The 18,285-nt window shown below is 33.9% G+C and overlaps 1 protein-coding gene and 1 long non-coding RNA gene across 2 annotated transcripts; one reads left to right on the plus strand and one right to left on the minus strand.

Moving 5' to 3' along the window:
- Positions 1 to 3,949: 3,949 nt before the first annotated feature.
- LOC109001435 lies at positions 3,950 to 7,536 on the minus strand. The gene is made up of 4 exons (XM_035695834.1): positions 5,234 to 7,536; positions 4,879 to 5,136; positions 4,678 to 4,783; positions 3,950 to 4,582 (listed from the first exon to the last, which is right to left on the minus strand). Exons 1-4 carry the CDS (start codon positions 7,534 to 7,536, stop codon positions 3,950 to 3,952), a joined length of 3,300 nt encoding a protein of 1,099 aa, XP_035551727.1.
- A 9,516-nt stretch (positions 7,537 to 17,052) lies between these two features.
- LOC108985533 lies at positions 17,053 to 18,032 on the plus strand. The gene is made up of 2 exons (XR_004797588.1): positions 17,053 to 17,426; positions 17,510 to 18,032. It is a non-coding gene; the product is annotated as an uncharacterized LOC108985533 (long non-coding RNA).
- Positions 18,033 to 18,285: the final 253 nt, after the last annotated feature.

The following is an 18,285-nucleotide window of genomic DNA, read 5'->3' on the forward strand; positions in this document are numbered from 1 at the left end:
ATGATATTCATCGGGGATGGAGCTGGAATGGCGACTTGGCACCCGCGGCTTCTCTTCCCTTTCTCTCTCTCTAAACATGATTATTGCAGGGAAATTAAAAAAAAGGAGCAAGCTGACAGTCAAGTAACACTATACTGAAACAAGCCAAACAAAAGCTAATTAACGATGAGACTAGACTGAGTTGTGGACTGAAAGGAACTTGGCAAGCTTGTGAAGAGGAAGAAGGAACTTGGCAAACTTGATCAAGCTTTGAAATTATTGATTCATTGGTGACTTAATTCATACAACATAATTGAAACAGATAAACAGTAGAAGGAGATGGTTTAGATCGTGAAGAGGAAGAAGATCGAAGCTGAAGCCTACAAAAAAAACCAAGAGAAAGCAAAGTCATGACTACTACTAGCTAGCATGCATAAGTTCGTCAATGGCCCTTTGGCTTGATGGCACATTCATGCAATCCCAAGTTGTTCTACATACCAGTTGTTCTACTTGTAGGTCGGTTGCATTAGTGCATTCCACTTTCTATTGCCAACCTTGTGGAATCTTTTCTCATTTTAATTAATTATCTTTTTGATTTTGATGGGGGAATTTAGTATAGCCCTGGTCAATAATATAAACAAAAAACGTGATAAAAGCAACCAGAGTAGCTGGATGTCAGCTTTGTTGTTGACTTGCTCATGATGACTTCATGTTAGAGAAATAATTGAAAATAAATAAAGAGATTAAATTCGATTTAAATTGAAAATTTATCGCAATTTATTATTATTAATTTTTTAAATTTTTATTTAAAATATAATAAATAATTCAAAATTTTCAATTCTTAAAATAATAATAATATTAAAAAATAATATTCTAATAATATTTTTTTCAATTCATTTAAAACCAGCTTAATTCGTTTCAGAATTCAAACGGAGTCGTATCCCCGATCACTACAAAAAAAGACAGAATTGCCGGCGTTTATATTACCGGCGGTTGTTTATGAGCCGGTAAAAATATAATATTGCCGGCGCTTATTGTTTACGCCGGTAAATAATTGAAGTTCCCGGCGTTTATATTTTTACGCCGGTAATAATATATAGCTTTGGCGGCGTTTACAAAAACGTCGAAAATATATCAATTTTACGCCGGTAAATTAGTGGTTTCCCGGCATTTATATTTTTACGCCGGTAATAATATAGCTTTGGCGGCATTTAAAAAAACGCCGAAAAGTGATCAAACTTACGCCGGTAAATTATTTAGTTTTCTGGCTTTTATATTGTTACGTCAGAAATAATATATAGCTTTTTCGGTGTTTAACAAAACGCCGACAATTGATCAATTTTACGCCGGTAAATTATTAAGTTTTTCGGCGTTTATATTATTTAAAAAAAGGCCTACAATTGATCAATTTTACGCTGGTAATAATATATAGCTTTGACGGGATTTAAAAATATTCCAACAATTGATCAACAGACTTCAATAATAATTTTTCTTTATAAATCACTGATTGATCGTTCAAAGAATGGGTCATGAACCAAACTAGTAAAAGACATCTTACTAAGAATCACAACTTCCAAAAAGAGTAGTAAAATTTTTTATCAACAAAAATAAAAGAGTAGTAAAATTAATGCATAATCCACCACTTCACCTAACACTTTGAGTTCAAAATTTTTACAATCTGTTTCAATTCCAACTTAGCAAAATGGAGCAAACGTCGATATATAACATAACCATAGATATTACCTCAATTAAGGAAAGTTAAAAATATCATTAAACTAAAATATTAATATAATTTGCGATTCTTCACTTATAATCCCATCAATCATCGTCCTCGTCGTTCTCTTCCTCTTCTTCATCTTCCTCTTCTTCATCTTCCTCTTCTTCATCTTCCTCTTCTTCATTCCCTTCTTCTTCTTCTTCATCTTTCTCTTCCTCTTCATTCTCTATTTGATTTTGTCCTGCAGTCTGAAAATAAATTCAAATGAAGGTCGAAAAATTCTAATTTGTGGTTGATTGATATCAACTAAACATATGTGGGGTGCTCACCTGTGCATGCACAAATGTGTTTACTAAGTTCCACAATTCAGTTAATTCGTTTCGCATTTTATCAAGCTCTTCCTTTAATGCACCATCTTCTTGCGTAGAAGTTGGTAGTGAATGTTGACAAGTTTGTCTTTTAGGAGTTGGCCCAAACCCCAAACCGCGCACACGTCCAGGCCGTTCTGGGCCCATAACTTTAGAATAAATATCATCTGATGCCCAAGTCATGGTTCCTCCAGACCCCATTTCTATCGAAGTTGTGTCTTGTGTTAAAAGTTCCTCCATCTCAACCTGTAATAGATGATAAAAAAATACACATTTTTCATCTTATAAATCCATTAAAATTAAAAATTAATAAATTTGAAAATAAATATACCACTTTCTTCCTCGTCTCATCATTGTAGTGGGTGCCATCCTTTCTCTTATGGGTCGTAACAAACAATTGGGCTCGATTTGGCAACGTCCCAGTTGATTTTTGCTGCATCCAATATTCTAGATTAAACACAGATATCGAAAACAAAAAACTAACAAATATTCAACAGTAAATAAATACTAATAAATAAATACCGCATCATGGGCATATCTTGCATAACTTTTCGATCCTCCGCTGTGAACAACCAGCTGCTTCTTGCGACACTCCTTATTTTTATTACATTTTGACTACAACATCACAAAGATTATGAAAATTATGATTAAAATAACTAGTTGGTTAACTTTCTAAATCAATAAGAAAAATGTGCGCATTGTTACCTTATATTCTGGATCGAACCAAAGATTGGCCAACTCCGCTAGTTGCGATAAGTCCACCATATCGGGACTTGCCCTTGCCACAACTTGTGCTGCAGAGGTGTCTTTTTCATGAAGTAACTTTTTCTTCAATTCGTGCTTGTAGTCTTTCCATTTCTTCCCCAGGTCCTTCAGTATCCATTTTTTGAATGCATCCAATTTGTCATTAGGAACTTTAAATTTGCCCTACAGTCAAAATAAATTTATACAAGTATATGTCTTGATTTCTAACAAAATTTTCAAAATATACCTATTTAATTAATAATAATGGTTTAATACAAGTTACATACCATTATAAGACCCCACGCTTCCTCCTTTATGGTTTTAGGCACCGACCTCCAATCCTTGTAAATAATAGGAACCAACTTATTAGTTCTTGCTATCAGGCCACCAAACCTTACCACCTTTGAGTCTTGCTTTTTAATGGGTTGACCAAGATTATTGAGCTCCATATCAATTCGCTCCCCTTCTGGAAGATGCCAAATGTCATGAATCGAGTGCAATGGTCTCTTTACTCTACCTCCATTACTATCTGCAAAAAGGGATTTAGTGACATTATTACTATTTTCTAAATGTGCATTCATAGTAAAATAAATAAGAAGTAAGAAAAACAAAAACATACCAACAACGACAACAAAACGATCTCCAATCTCGGAACACAAGTCGACATTTTCTGCTTCCGAATGTTGTTCTATTGGTACATGTGTGCATGACTGGGTCTCTCTGCTGATCTCTATATGTCTGGGTAGTTCGCCTCCCATTTGTATCGATGTAGAAGGTTGGTCCCTTTCTGTGAAGGTAATGATGGCTGGGAAGGACAAACTACAGAAGGTGATGACTCCACCATCCTATCAACAGAAGGGGGCGGCCCATCGACGGGGGGTAATGAATGGGCCACCCTATCAAGGGATGGGTATGATTGTGTCTCATTATGGACAGTTGGTATTGAAGTAGATTGTCTTCGCAAGTGTGGTCTGATAGTCTTCGCCTTCTTTTTTGGACCCATTGTACCTGTACAAAAACAAATTTACATATATGTAAATCAATAGGAATAATAATTTTTGGAGCATGATATGAGATAGAAGTAAAGTTATAAGAGAAATCATGTTAAAAAGTCTAAATATATATTTCTTACTCGACACTATTAAGGAGTTTCGATCATCAATCCATCTATGTCATTTCGCGTCCATACAACATCGTCAATAGCAGGTTCAATAGCTTCATCGTTGGAAGTGTTACAATATTCGTTGACTAAATATTCATCATCGTCGTCATCAGTCACTTCCTCTTCACCAGTGTCATACACGTCTCTTGGTTTTGTCTTAACGACAACAACCCAATTTGGGCATCTTTCATCTGCCACATAATATACTTGAGATACTTGGGAAGATAAAACAAACGGATCATCAGTTATCCGATTACCAGTGTGTACTAGATGAGAAAAATTCACAAGACTAAACCCAAACTCATCCTCCTTGAAACCTTTACCCATAGTAACGTCTGCCCAATCACATTTGAATAACACATATCGAGATCCATCATAATACATAATCTCAATTATGCGTGTTAATTGGCCATACCAGGCAAGGCCATCTTCAGTACACACACTAACACCACAATTCTGAGTTTTCTTCCCATTTTCGTAATTCCTAGTGCGATATTTTGTACCATTGATGACAATTCGCTTGAATTCTTTGGCAACTTGCAAGGGACCTTTAGAATGCATTACGACTTTATGGCCCAATTCACTTCTTTCATTGTCATCCATTTTCATTACCTGAAAGGTTGGATTATTAGAATTGAGTAGATGATGAAAACTAGAGAGACATATCAAATTATGTAATATACTATTGAATGGGGTGTAAATAGTACATAATCTTGAAACCAATTACAAAATTGGTCTTGGTGCCTCTTCTGTAGTTCTTCATTCGATACATGCCTCTCATCAATTGTATTCCTCAATATTTCCAAGTGCATCCTACATATGTTCACGACATCACAAATGTATGCTAAAATTACAAAAATATAAATGAAATATAATTTAATTCGTACGTATTAAACATTGCAACTCACATGCGGAATGGAGTGAAATCATCAGAGTTGAAGAGAATATAGCGATGTGCTTGAGTCCACGCCGTAAAATCAAGGCGAACGTCAAGAACTTTCCCTTTAGAATCATCCGGGTTTCTAGATGGTCTATTGAAAACCGTTTGAGCGGATTCTAAATAACGAGAACAAAACGTCAATAATTCCTCCAGCAAATATCCTTCAGCAATGGAACCTTCTGGTGCAGCTTTGTTACGCACATGAAACTTAAGTCGGTGTAGGTACCTACAACAATAATCATGACCCACTTTTACTATTTTTTTCAAAATATTTGTTTACTTTAATAGATTTATGTGTTTTTTATTCAATAATTATAGCATACCTTTCAACGGGATACATCCATCGATAATGAACTGGTCCTCCAAGTTTACATTCTGCAACTAAATGTATAACCAAGTGCACCATAACCGTGAAAAATGATGGTGGAAATATCATTTCTAATTGGCACAATATGTAGGGTATTCTAGATTCCAATCGGTCCAAATCTTCAAGCCGCATTGTTTTCGAGCAAATTTCCCTGAAGAATCCAGATAGCTCGATCAATGGTTCTATTACCTTCTTAGGTAATGACCCACGTAATGCAATTGGCAGAAGTTGTTGCATCAGTATATGGCTATCATGACTCTTCATGCCCACTATAGTACGATGTTCAAGCTTGACACAACGTGAAACATTTGAAGAATAACCATCTGGTACTTTTACATTTTTTATAACCTTCAACAAGTCTTCTTTCTCTTTGTTACTCATTGTGAAAATAGCTGGAGGCAAATATGTCTTGTTTGCAGCTGTTATAACCGGATGAAGTTGTGGTCTCAAACCCATCTCTTGTAAGTCAAGGCGTGCCTGTATGCCATCTTTTGATTTCGTAACAATATTTAATAGTGTGCCAACAATATTATCCACCACATTTTTTTCAATGTGCATCACATCAAGATTATGACGCAATAAATTATCCTTCCAGTAAGGCAAACTAAAGAAAATACTACGTTTCTTCCATGAGTGTTCCTTAACAGTAGTGGACCCCACAACTCTATTTCTTTTACGATTTGTTCTATCATTGCATCTTTCATCATCTAATTGTTCCAAAATTTCATCAGGTGTTGGCATGGTAGGTGGAGGATCAATTTCTCGTGTACCATCAAATGTTCTTGCCATCATTCTCCACTTATGATTTATTGGCAAGAATCGTCTATGCCCCATATAGGAAAATTTTTTTCCATGTTTCAGCCATCTAGATCGTGTATTACCCATACAACAAGGACATGCTAAACGACCTTTCGTACTCCATCCAGACAAATCACCATATGCAGGAAAATCATTTATCGTCCACATTAAAGCCGCACGCATTGTAAATATCTCTCTAGAGCAAACATCATAGGTTGGTGCTCCAATCTCCCATAATTCCTTTAATTCTGATATTAGAGGCTCTAAATATACATCTATATTCATTGAAGGTGATGATGGTCCCGGTATAAGCAAAGATAGCATGAAAGTTGATCGTTTCATGCACATCCAAGGAGGTAAATTGTAAGGTACCAACATAACCGGCCAGGTACTATAGGAAATGCTCATGTTACCAAAAGGATTAAAGCCATCTGCAGATAAACCAAGCCTAACATTGCGGGGGTCAGAGGCAAACTCATCATGTTGTGAATCAAACGTCTTCCAAGCCAAACCATCTGCTGGATGCCTTAGTACCCCATCATTTGTGCGGCCTATAGCATGCCATTTCATTTGTGAAGAAGTCTTCGATGACATAAAAAGCCTTTGCAACCTTGGTTTTAACGGAAACCACCGTAATATTTTTGCTGGACTTCTTTTACCTTTTTTAGAGCTTTCATCCATAGACTCTTTTCGCTTCCACTTTGATGCTCCACATACCACGCATGTTTCCAGATTCTCATTGTCCTTCCAAAATAACATACAACCATTGGGACATACTAAGATCTTCTCGTATCCAAGCCCTAACTCATTCATGTACTTCTTCGCCTCGTATGTATTTTTAGGCAATGATGCTCCTGGTGGGAGCAACTCATTCACAAATTCAAGCAATTCTGTAAATATGTTATTACTCAATCCACCCAAACACTTCATATTCCATAGACGTACGATAGCACTAAACTTAGTATGTTTTGTGCACCCTTCATATAATGGCTCATCAACATCTTTTAACATATTGTAAAATTTATTAACTCTCTCATTTGAATCTTGTCGATTTTCATATTGCACTCCAGCTTCTCCAACTTCCACACGTATTTCAGGCCCAGTACCTTCGACTATTTCAGGATCAAACATTGGAAAAACGTCATGTAACATAGTTGTCATCCCACTGGAGCCTTCATTTATTTGCTCATTATTGTTTTGGGCACCAATAGCATGGTAAGATGCCTCCCCTTTTCTCTCCCCATGAGCATGCCAAATGGTGTAACCTTGAGAAATTCCATAGCTAATCAAATGATCAAATACCATGTTGGGCATGAACATCATACGCAATCCACATTTTCTACATGGGCAACAAATCGATGAATCTGTAGGACAATTCTCACATGCAAACTTCAAAAACTCATTGACACCATCAACATACTCTTTTGTATGTCGAGGTTTTTTCATCCAACTTTTGTCCATAGCTTAACTACATTAATTGAAATATGAAAATAGAACTGAATGAGAATGCAAGATCATCAATAATTTAAAACATAGTATGAAAAATAATATTGAACTTCGAAAAGTAAAGCAAAATAAAGCATAAATATAAGTATCAACGATGACTATGTCACGGCCCATGAAGGTTTCGATAGCATAAATATAGGCATAAATATAAAACCCCAAACTTATTCAGTGGACCCATGCTTATTAAAACCCCACGCTTCATGTGATAGGTAAAACATAGCTAGTCTAATAGCAGTCCTAGAAAGTTTCCCCTTCAAATGACTACCTATATAGTTTTTTCTTTTTTTGATTTAAATCTATTAATTTCCTCACGTACACTTTCAATGCATACCAGAAAATTAAATTATAATATATAGACTTTTTTGAACAGTAGGTATTTGTAAAAAGTACACTTTACAAAATTAAATTACACAAAATATCTTTTAAATGCACTTTACACTTAAAAGATACAAATTAAAATTACACAAATTAAATGCAAATTAAATTAAATTGGCAACAAGAATATACAAATTAAATTACACAAATTACACTTTACACTGATCACAAAATATCTTTTAAATGCAGCTGTTGGTGATTAAAATGTATGATGTGTTGTCTTGTTTTCCATGTTATGATTGATTAAGGAATTATTGAGATCAGTTTACAAGGAATTATTGGATATTCTTGTTGCCAATTAAGAGTATATACAAGGAATTACTTCCTACAGAAGCAGATGAAGTAACTATTGAATCTGATTATGCCCAAGATGTAAACCTCGGCAACGTTCACAGAAGCGAGGAAAATATGTTCATAAGGGCCTCTATTTGTTGCGATGATCGACCAGAGCTGTTTTCGGAGCTCATCCAAGTCCTCAAAGGCTTAGGATTGACAGCAGTCAAAGCTGATATTGCTAGTGTACATTGGTGGAAGAATTAATACTATAATGATTTATATAATCAATACTATAATGATTTATATAATTATTTATATATAGACTTTTTTTTTTTTTGATAAAAAATATATATAGACTTAAAGTATATTACTAATAGTAATAGAGTGTTAGTATAAGACCATAAAGTATAAATTGAAATTAATATACATTATATACTAACTGTCGTATTAGAATTTAGAAGCAAAAGGCAGAAGTTCTTCTTGCCTTCTTATTCACAATAATCTTCCAGAAACATTTTTTTGGTCATCTTATAGTTACATTGATATCTTTTTCATCTTTTTCCCCCCTTAGACATTCTTTGCCCATGCACTGTCAGATGCTGGTGGCACGCCAAAGGCAAGCGGACTATCATGTGGTTCTCGTTTTCCAACCGTCTAAAGAAGTGAGAGTTCATTGTAAAAAAAAATAAAAAGGGTTATGTCTGGAGAGGAGTTACGGTATTGCAGATTTAGTAGGTGTCTTTAAATGCAGTAGTTTTTTTACCAGTGGTTATTTGGAGTCAAACTTCATTCAGGTGTTGGTGTCTTTTGAGTCCAATTCGGTGTGGGAGAGTCCTATTTATAGTCAATCTCTGTTCTACTGGGTCTCTATCCCATTCAAGGCTAGCAAAATTTCAAAAAAATCATGGAGTAAATACATAGGGCAGATTCATAGAGTAAATACAGAGTAAATACATAGAGTGGTACAATCATAGAGGAAATAAATAGAGTAAATATATAGAGATCAGTATAACGTGAAGAGTAAATTCATGGAGATTAGTTTAACGTGAGGCTTACGTACGGTGGGTGTTTGATCCGTGGAAAACTCTTCGTTTGCCCTGCTATTTCTTGCTCTGTTTTGAGGGTCCAAAACAGAGGAAATCAACGTCTATCGGTGGAGGAATGACCTTCGTTTGCCCTGCTATGGAGTGATCAGAGGGAGGCGTTGCTATGTGTTTGGTTAAAACATTCGGCAACCCTAGAATTGTTGGAGTTTAATTTGAAAACACTGGGAAGATAAAACACTAGGAAGATCATAAAACGTTATATGCCCACGACGTTATACGTACCGATATATATATATATGCCCACGTGAAGGATATATATCAATATCTAACGTGGGCATATAATATATATATAAATATGTAGAAGGATATATAATATATATATATAAATATATATATATAACGTGGGCTCATATTTATATATAACGTGGGCATCTATATTGCCATCCGGTTATATATTGCCAGGCCTTTTAACGTGATCAGTGTATATAACATGGGCGTATATATATATATTATATCTTTAGCATCTTAAAAAATTTAACTTAATATTTATATCCAAAACAACACTGATAAGAGTTCCTAGACGACAAGCAGCTAAAAATTTACTCTGATTTTTCTTTAAATTTAAAAAAAAATTTAAATCACAACAATATTGAAGTCTAAAACTGATATAGTTAATATTAATATATCACTATATTGAAATTAATATACATTATATACTAATGTATATTAGTATTACTAATTTAGTAATATAATATTACTATATATAGTTAATAGTATTATAAGTGATGTAGTATTAGTATAACTAAGGTCTAGTGGTCAAGTTCTATATATCTGCTGTCGAAGATCTTAAGCAATTACTTGGTCATTCAATCTACACGAGTTAGCCTTGTATTTTAATTAGGCGGCCACAATTTGATTGGCAATATAAAATGGTACTGTTGAAGAGTTTGTGTTGATAGTATATATGTTTATATCATTAATAGAATTAATATTACTATATCACTATATATAGTTAAATAGTATCATAAGTGATGTAGTATTAGTATAACTAATACTATAATGATTTATATAATAATTTATATATAGACTTAAAGTATATTAGTAATAGTAATAGAGTGTTAGTATAAGACCATAAAGTATAAATTGAAATTAATATACATTATATACTAATGTATATTAGTATTACTAATTTAGTAATATAATATTACTATATATAGTTAATAGTATCATAAGTGATGTAGTATTAGTATAACTAAGGTCTAGTAGTCAAGTTCTATATATTTGCTGTTGAAAATCTTAATCAATTACTTGGTCATTCAATCTACAAGCGATAGCCTTGTATTTTAATTAGGCGGCCACAATTTGATTGGCAATATAAAATGGTATTGTTGAAGAGTTTGTGTTGATAGTATATATGTTTATATCATTAATAGAATTAATATTACTATATCACTATATATAGTTAAATAGTATCATAAGTGATGTAGTATTAGTATAACTAATACTATAATGATTTATATAATAATTTATATATAGACTTAAAGTATATTACTAATAGTAATAGAGTGTTAGTATAAGACCATAAAGTATAAATTGAAATTAATATACATTATATACTAATGTATATTAGTATTACTAATTTAGTAATATAATATTACTATATATAGTTAATAGTATTATAAGTGATGTAGTATTAGTATAACTAAGGTCTAGTGGTCAAGTTCTATATATTTGATGTCGAAGATCTTAAGCAACGCGTTCACTTTGTATTTTGGTTAGGCAGCCACAATTTGATTGGCAATATAAAACGATGTTGAAGAGTTTGTCTTGATAGTAGATATGTTTATATCATTAATAGAATTAATATTACGATATCACTATATATAGTTAATAGTATCATTAGTGATGTAGTATTAGTATAATTAATACTATAATGATTTATATAATTATTTATATATAGACTTTTTTTTTTGGATAAAATTTATATATAGACTTAAAGTATATTACTAATAGTAATAGAGTGTTAGTATAAGACCATAAACTATAGATTGAAATTAATATACATTATACACTAATGTATATTAGTATTACTAATTTACTAATATAATTATCAAAAGGATTAATATATTGAGAATTTATTAAGCCATAAAATATATAATACAAAAAATATTATATTAACATTTCAATTATAGAGAGGATTGGAATCTTTGGATCAAAGAGTACTGGTCAAGCACAATATTAGTAAACAAATTAGAAAGAAATAGGCGTACATACATAATATTAGTCAACAAATTACAGAGAAAGTGGCAGAACCAACAATTTCTTTAAAGAGGGGCCGATTTTTTTTACTATATGACATATTTATGTAAAATAAATAGAAATTAACAAGTTTATTATTTCTCTTATTAATTTTAATTTAATTTTGATGGAATCACATCTTTGAAAATAGATATTATATAGAAATTATACAAAATTTAAGAACTATAAAAAAAAAAAATTAGAGTGAGACATTTCTAAATATATTAAATTTTACGTAACTTTTTTTGGGGCCCTAAATGTGGTTCCGCACTTTCCAAATGAACTAATGAAATCTAATGAAAATTTAAGTTGGCGCGCATTCAATTTTTCATGAAATTTAAATTTCCCTCTACGGGCAACGCTGCAAATTATAGTATATGAATTATAGCGCCTTTATTCCCTCAATTCCACAGTTTCAGATCATGAGGACGTATCAAACCAACGTGATTCAGCCCCGCCCACGCCGTCAACCAACGAGATGCCAGCCCCGCCCACCCACACGTCATCCTTCATCAGAGGAGAACCGTCTGCAGCATTTACAGCCACCCGCTCCTCATCTGGACGTGGAAACCAGGCCACTCAGTCCCGCAACCGTCGCTCTCACGGTGGTTCCCATGGGAACTCAGGCCATTCTTCCTCTGGCAACATCAATACCCACTCCAATGGCTCTGGTCGCAACCGACGACCGTATTACCCAAGATGCCAAATCTGTAAAACCGAGGGCCATACTGCGCGCCACAACTTCTCCACGCCACTGCCATCCTGAACCACAGAACCACCAAGCAACGCCTAGATCAGCCTCTGCTTCACGCCATTAATACTCCATGCGCCGCTGCATCACGAGAAGATCAGCCATGACAGATCACATGAGCCGCATATGACCACCACCCAATGCAGCCGAGTCCTCTCATGCACAACGGAAGTCCGTCCAACCAACGGCGCCTCCACCCTCCGCTCTTGGAAATCTGCATCGGAAGCCACATGTGAGAGTACGCCAAGAACCAACGCAACCACCATGCGCCGCTGCAGCAACCTCTGTTTTAAGCAAGAAGAACAGAGCATCATCTCCAAACCGAGGGCCATGCGTACTCTTGCTGCAGTTGGGCCACGACGCGGCCAGTACGGCAAGCAGCAACAGAACACGCCGTGCATGAGGCGGAAAACAAGCCTCCACCGCCCAGTACACTGCTTTTTCTCTACATTCATGCGTTTTCTCTACGCCGTGAGGCCATGTCATGCTTTTTCTCTACGTTCTCTCTCTCTTTCTCATCACAATATTTCTCCCTGCTTCCACAGTACAGTACTGCCGCCTCCCAGCCTTCCTGCCGCCGCTTCGTAGCTGCTCTCATGGAGAGTCCGTCGCACAGCCCCTGTTTGGTTCTGCTCTCATGACTCTGCAGAAATTCATGTTACGAAGATCACACGGTAACTCCTCTCATTTTTCATCTGTCCGGCTATGCTTTTCATCAAGCTTTGCTTCTTAATGTTTATGCTTGTTTGTTGTAGCTTGTTGAACTAGCTAGGTTTCTGTGGGACTGCGTGCGTTGGAGGGTCAAAAATCGTGATTTCAAGTTTTTTTTTTTTTTCCACTTTGCAGCTGCGGCCTAATTAATTAATTGACAAGTATGTGATCTGATCTTTCTTTAAAATGAAGAACAGACTAATAATATTTTATATAACTTGCCAGTATCCCATAATTATTTTTCTTTTGTGTTCTGAGCGTATGTCTTACATTATTTTTGACAAAATTAACTGAGTTGGTTGGATCTAATTAACATATTGAATTAATTAGAGCAAATATATATGTTTGGAAAAGGGAAATAAAAAGATTGATCATTGCTTTTTATTTTGTTAAACTTTTTTTCATTTTCCATCTATTATATATGATTTGTCAATTTCTGATGTCTCTCGTTCATGCATAGGGATGTTATGGTACTAGATGCACTTCTCTGCATTGTTTGTGAAAGGAAGAGATGAAGTAGACTTTTACGAGAGGCAGCTGAGAAATGAACTGTGGAAAGCTGTATAAATTTTGTTTGGCTAATTTATCTGTAATAGAGTTTCGAAATGTTTTGTGAGTTGAAATGTTCAGGAATTTTTCACATGTAATGATTTTATATATAGTAATTATTAAATCACTTTGATGTGATTTGATTTGTAATTTTTTTTATTATATTAATAATGATCCATTATATCTTATTTATTATTAATTTATATTTTATGTATTTTTTTTATTGTGGTATTTATTGGTGCATCTTAAACGATGTTAATTAATACAATGTGCGGACAACGAATTAGTGGAGGCGTTTACATTACGCCATTAATTTATGGATTGCGGTGGCAACGTACTCGTGGCGGCATTTATATAAACGTCGTTAATTTATTCAATGTGTCGCTAACGTATTATTAGTGGCATTTAAATAAATGTTCCTAATTTATAAGATGTGTTGGTAATGTAATAGTAGCGGCGTTTATGATAATGCCACTATTTTAATTAGTGGCGGCGTTTATATTAATGCCGTTAATTTAATAGATGTCTCACAATGTAATCTTAGTGGCGTTTAAATAAATGCTGCCAATTTATATGATATGCTGACAACGTACTAGCAGCGGCGTTTATGGTAACGCCACTATTGGAATTAGTGCTGGCGTTTAATTAAATGCCGTTAATTTATTCAATGTGTCGCAAATGTACTATTAGTGGCGTTTAAATAAATGCCACCAATTTATATGATGTGTCGGCACTATACTAGCAGCGGCGTTTATTTAAACGCCGTTAATTTTTTCAATGTGTCGCTAACGTACTATTGGTGGCGTTTCAATAAACGCCGCCAATATATATGATGCGCCGGCAACTTACTAGCAACGGCGTTTATTGTAATGCCGCTATTTTATGCAATGAGATGGCAACGAACTAATGGCGGCGTATTGATAAACGCCGTTAATTAAGTAAAGCTGGCGGCGTTTAAATAAATGCCGCTAAACTGTATACAAACGCCACTAATGAATTTTTCAATTACCGGCGTTTGAAAAAACGCCGGAAATGGACAAATACCGACGACCCACTACCGGCGGTTGATTACGCCGGTAAAAAACCGCCGCTAATTAATTAGCGGCGTTTTTTGAGATAGTTGCCGGCACATATCGAACGCCGGCAATTTTGTCTTTTTTTGTAGTGCTAGTTCTTAATTTACTGCTGACATATTTTCTAGTGGATGCAAGATCAATAATTAATATTCATAATTTTATTTTATATATATATATATATGCAAAATGCTAAATATATTTAAGAAAAACTTACAAAAAACTTATTTCTCCATATGTCAGTTAATAATGATATGCTAAAAATCATGAAATTTGAAATTTTAATTTTAATTTCAAAAGCAAACTAACAAAATTAGTTTTGTAAGTAAAAATGTAAATATATGTAACATTACTATATATACACACACACACACACATATATATATATATATATATATATATATATTGGGAAATATAAAAGATCCAGTACTGGTTATACCAACTGGAAGAACGTGGCTCAACCAGTTCAATGCCCCCAACTACAAGGCAATAGTCCCTCAATTAACATTTGCCTTAAAAAAAGAGTAATTATTAAATGCTTTCGGAATATAGACACGTACATATATTACTTCCATCCTATATCATAAAATTTCATGCAAATTAAAATTAATATTTATATAAAAAATTGTAATTAAATGACATTCATATTCATATGTTCATGATAGGCCAGATAGGATAATCATCATGTCATCCGTATTTGGGAATATGCAATAATTTTCCAAAATGAAAACATGACATATTTTCTACCTAAGTACATCCACACAACCTAATTAAGCAAAATAATAATGAATATATATTACATGATGGGATTGATCAGCTTACAAATTAATCACAAGAACTTTAATAAAAATTATATACACACTACGATTTTCTCTTGTTGGAAAAGTCCGATGGTTTACAGAGACTAATCATGTCTAAGGTCTCAACGGTACTCACCTAATCTCATGGTAGCTAGAGTCTATATATGATTACTGTTTTCTATGCATACCTAGTACCAATCAAATGCATTAAAGTACCAATCAAATGAATTAAAGTTGCAAGCATTTTCTAATCACTTCCTACTTTTCAAACAAGCATGCTACCATCGCTTAACAAACTAGCTAAAGCTAGGTGATATATATATATATATATAATATATATTAAAAAAAAATCTAGTAAATTCCATGCATATGGCGGATCATGCACAGTACTTTTGCGTGTATGAGAGAGAGAGAGAGAGAGAGAGAGTTGGGGAACGTAAGCTTTAATATATATTTCAATGATATATGTAATATATTTGCTAAGAATAATCTTCCATATGTGTGAACCTAATGCAACACCAGTATATATAATGGAGCTGGCCTGCATGAAAAATGGTCCCCTGTATATACTTTTGTTTGACATCTTTTTTGGGGCTCATGGGTGATGCCTACTATACAACACACAAAAAAGTAGAGAGGGAGGTGCCATGAAAGGGTCACCTAACTAAAGTTATAAAAGCCTCTTAATTAGGAGATTTAGAAACTCTCAATAACCTGTCTCCATGTGGTACTAGTGGTGCAGGCGTGACAATATTCAATTTGCTTTTCTAATTAGGGACCACATGCATGCATTTTAATTTGTTTTCTTAATTTATCATATATCATCCCCCAATGCTTCAATTTCGAATTTCAGCCCCACATGAAAAATTATACAACTCTCCAAATCACTCTTAAAAATAATCCTATATATATATATATGTGTGTGTACTCTCAATATTGCAATTTTTTTATATACATGATTTTTTACATTTTGTATACATTTTTCATACCATATAGAGTGGGGCCTTGAGGTGTTTATATGATGGGAGGATTAGTACTTGAATCTTTTCAATTTCTTTTAGATTTTCCACAACATTTTATGTCATTCTAAAAGGTTTTTTTTGGGGTCTTGAGTAATCTTCGTTAATTGATCATTAGCTGTAGTACTTCACAAGCAATTCTATGTCTATAAGAAAATTATTTATTTGTAACCAGTTATTTTCAGCAAAAATAATTATTTCCTGTCAAAATAAATCTATTTTTGTCGCAAATAATCGTTATCGTTGTAAATAATCCGTCACAAATGCTTATTTTTCTTGTAGACCATATATCCTTTAATTAAGCTGGTTAAGGATATATACCATTGATCGATGTCTTGTGATAAATATTAATATTTAAATTACTGTCATTAATATAATCTTTTAATATTATTATCCCTAATTTCAGTACTATTGATAATATTGAGTCATATATTGAGAAGTAACAATCTTGACCGCTAAGATGATTTGTTACCTAATTTCTATTTTGTCGAATCATTTTCACAAGAGACAAAAATAACGAGTTAAGAAGGCAAGGGTGCACCTGAAATGTATAGTAGAAGTGGAACTGCTTTATAATTTCTCTCTATTTATATCCCATCTTCCTTTCTTGTCTACAAACTCTACATCCGGAGGAAGAAGATCTAGAAAATGGAGGAGAAGATGATAAAAAGATGGATCTCTGGGACTACTGCGCCCTCCAGCACACTGATCATGGCGCGTGATCGAATCGTGCACCACTCACAGTTGAAGCTGCCAGCATGATCTGAGCTTTCTTCAGCTGATGATCCCTATCTATCCTGGAAAGAATAGATCATGTGGCAGTTTCACCTGTTGATGGAAAGCATGAGGAAACCCTAATCTCTAGAAACCCTAATTCCATGTTCTGATTCATGAATTACAAGCAACCACAAGGGTTTGTTTGTTTCGCTTAGAAAACCCAAGACTCGGTATATATCTAATTATCTTCTTCCATCAGAATTTTATTCGATCGTTTGGGCAAAATTAGTTATATTCCATTTTACTTTTGCAGGTTTCTTTTCTTGGTATTTTATAATGATATTACGAAGTTTGGGTTAATCTTTTGTTTGGGAGATCTCATGGCTGTCATAGATCGAATATGTGAGGATCTTGATGACGAGGAACATCTTTTCCGTTTCTAACTACACATCTTTGTTCCAATTTATGATGTTATAAGCATTCCAGCTTGCTGCTTATGTTTCTGATCCATTAGATCAGTAAGTATTTCCATCATCAAGAATTCAGATCAAAACCTCACTCGCACATACATATACATATATACATATATATATATATATATATAGATATATGAATGTGTTCTTTCAGTTTTTTGATTCTCTTGCCAGATGATTGAGTTTGACCCCACAGGAAAGGGGAAGGAAATTCAAACCAGTATCTGTTTCCGAGGTGGATAATGATTTTGTCCTCCTCTGTTAACCCTTGGGGGCCAAATCATGTATTTTCTCTCTCTCAACCATCACTGACATGCATGAAATCTGTGTGATATATATATATATATATATATAGTCTGTCAATTATTTTCAGAATGGTTGGATTTTATCAGTATCAGATTCCTCCGAGAATAGCTCGTATGCTTCTTATCAATTAGAGTCGGTTTTTACATATAAACGAATGGAACAATTGATGTGATTGAACATGATATATAAAGTGACTTTTTTTCTCTTTTTTTGTCATCACAGTTTAAGGAACTTAAAGCATAAGAGAGGTTATGCTTTCAGCTTTCTTGGGATACTCATGAAGTTTTCTCATTATTTTTCTTTCTCCTAT

This window comes from Juglans regia, chromosome 11, assembly GCF_001411555.2.
Source record: "Juglans regia cultivar Chandler chromosome 11, Walnut 2.0, whole genome shotgun sequence".
NCBI lineage: Eukaryota > Viridiplantae > Streptophyta > Magnoliopsida > Fagales > Juglandaceae > Juglans > Juglans regia.

Excerpts from the sequence above, each read along its gene's own strand:
- LOC109001435 (XM_035695834.1), bottom strand. The coding sequence starts at position 7,536 with ATGGACAAAAGTTGGATGAAAAAACCTCGACATACAAAAGAGTATGTT. Across the intron at positions 4,784-4,878 it reads GATTTCACTCCATTCCGCAT|GATGCACTTGGAAATATTGA; the intron begins GTGAGTTGCAAT and ends GAACATATGTAG. Across the intron at positions 4,583-4,677 it reads GTAATTGGTTTCAAGATTAT|GTAATGAAAATGGATGACAA; the intron begins GTACTATTTACA and ends CCAACCTTTCAG.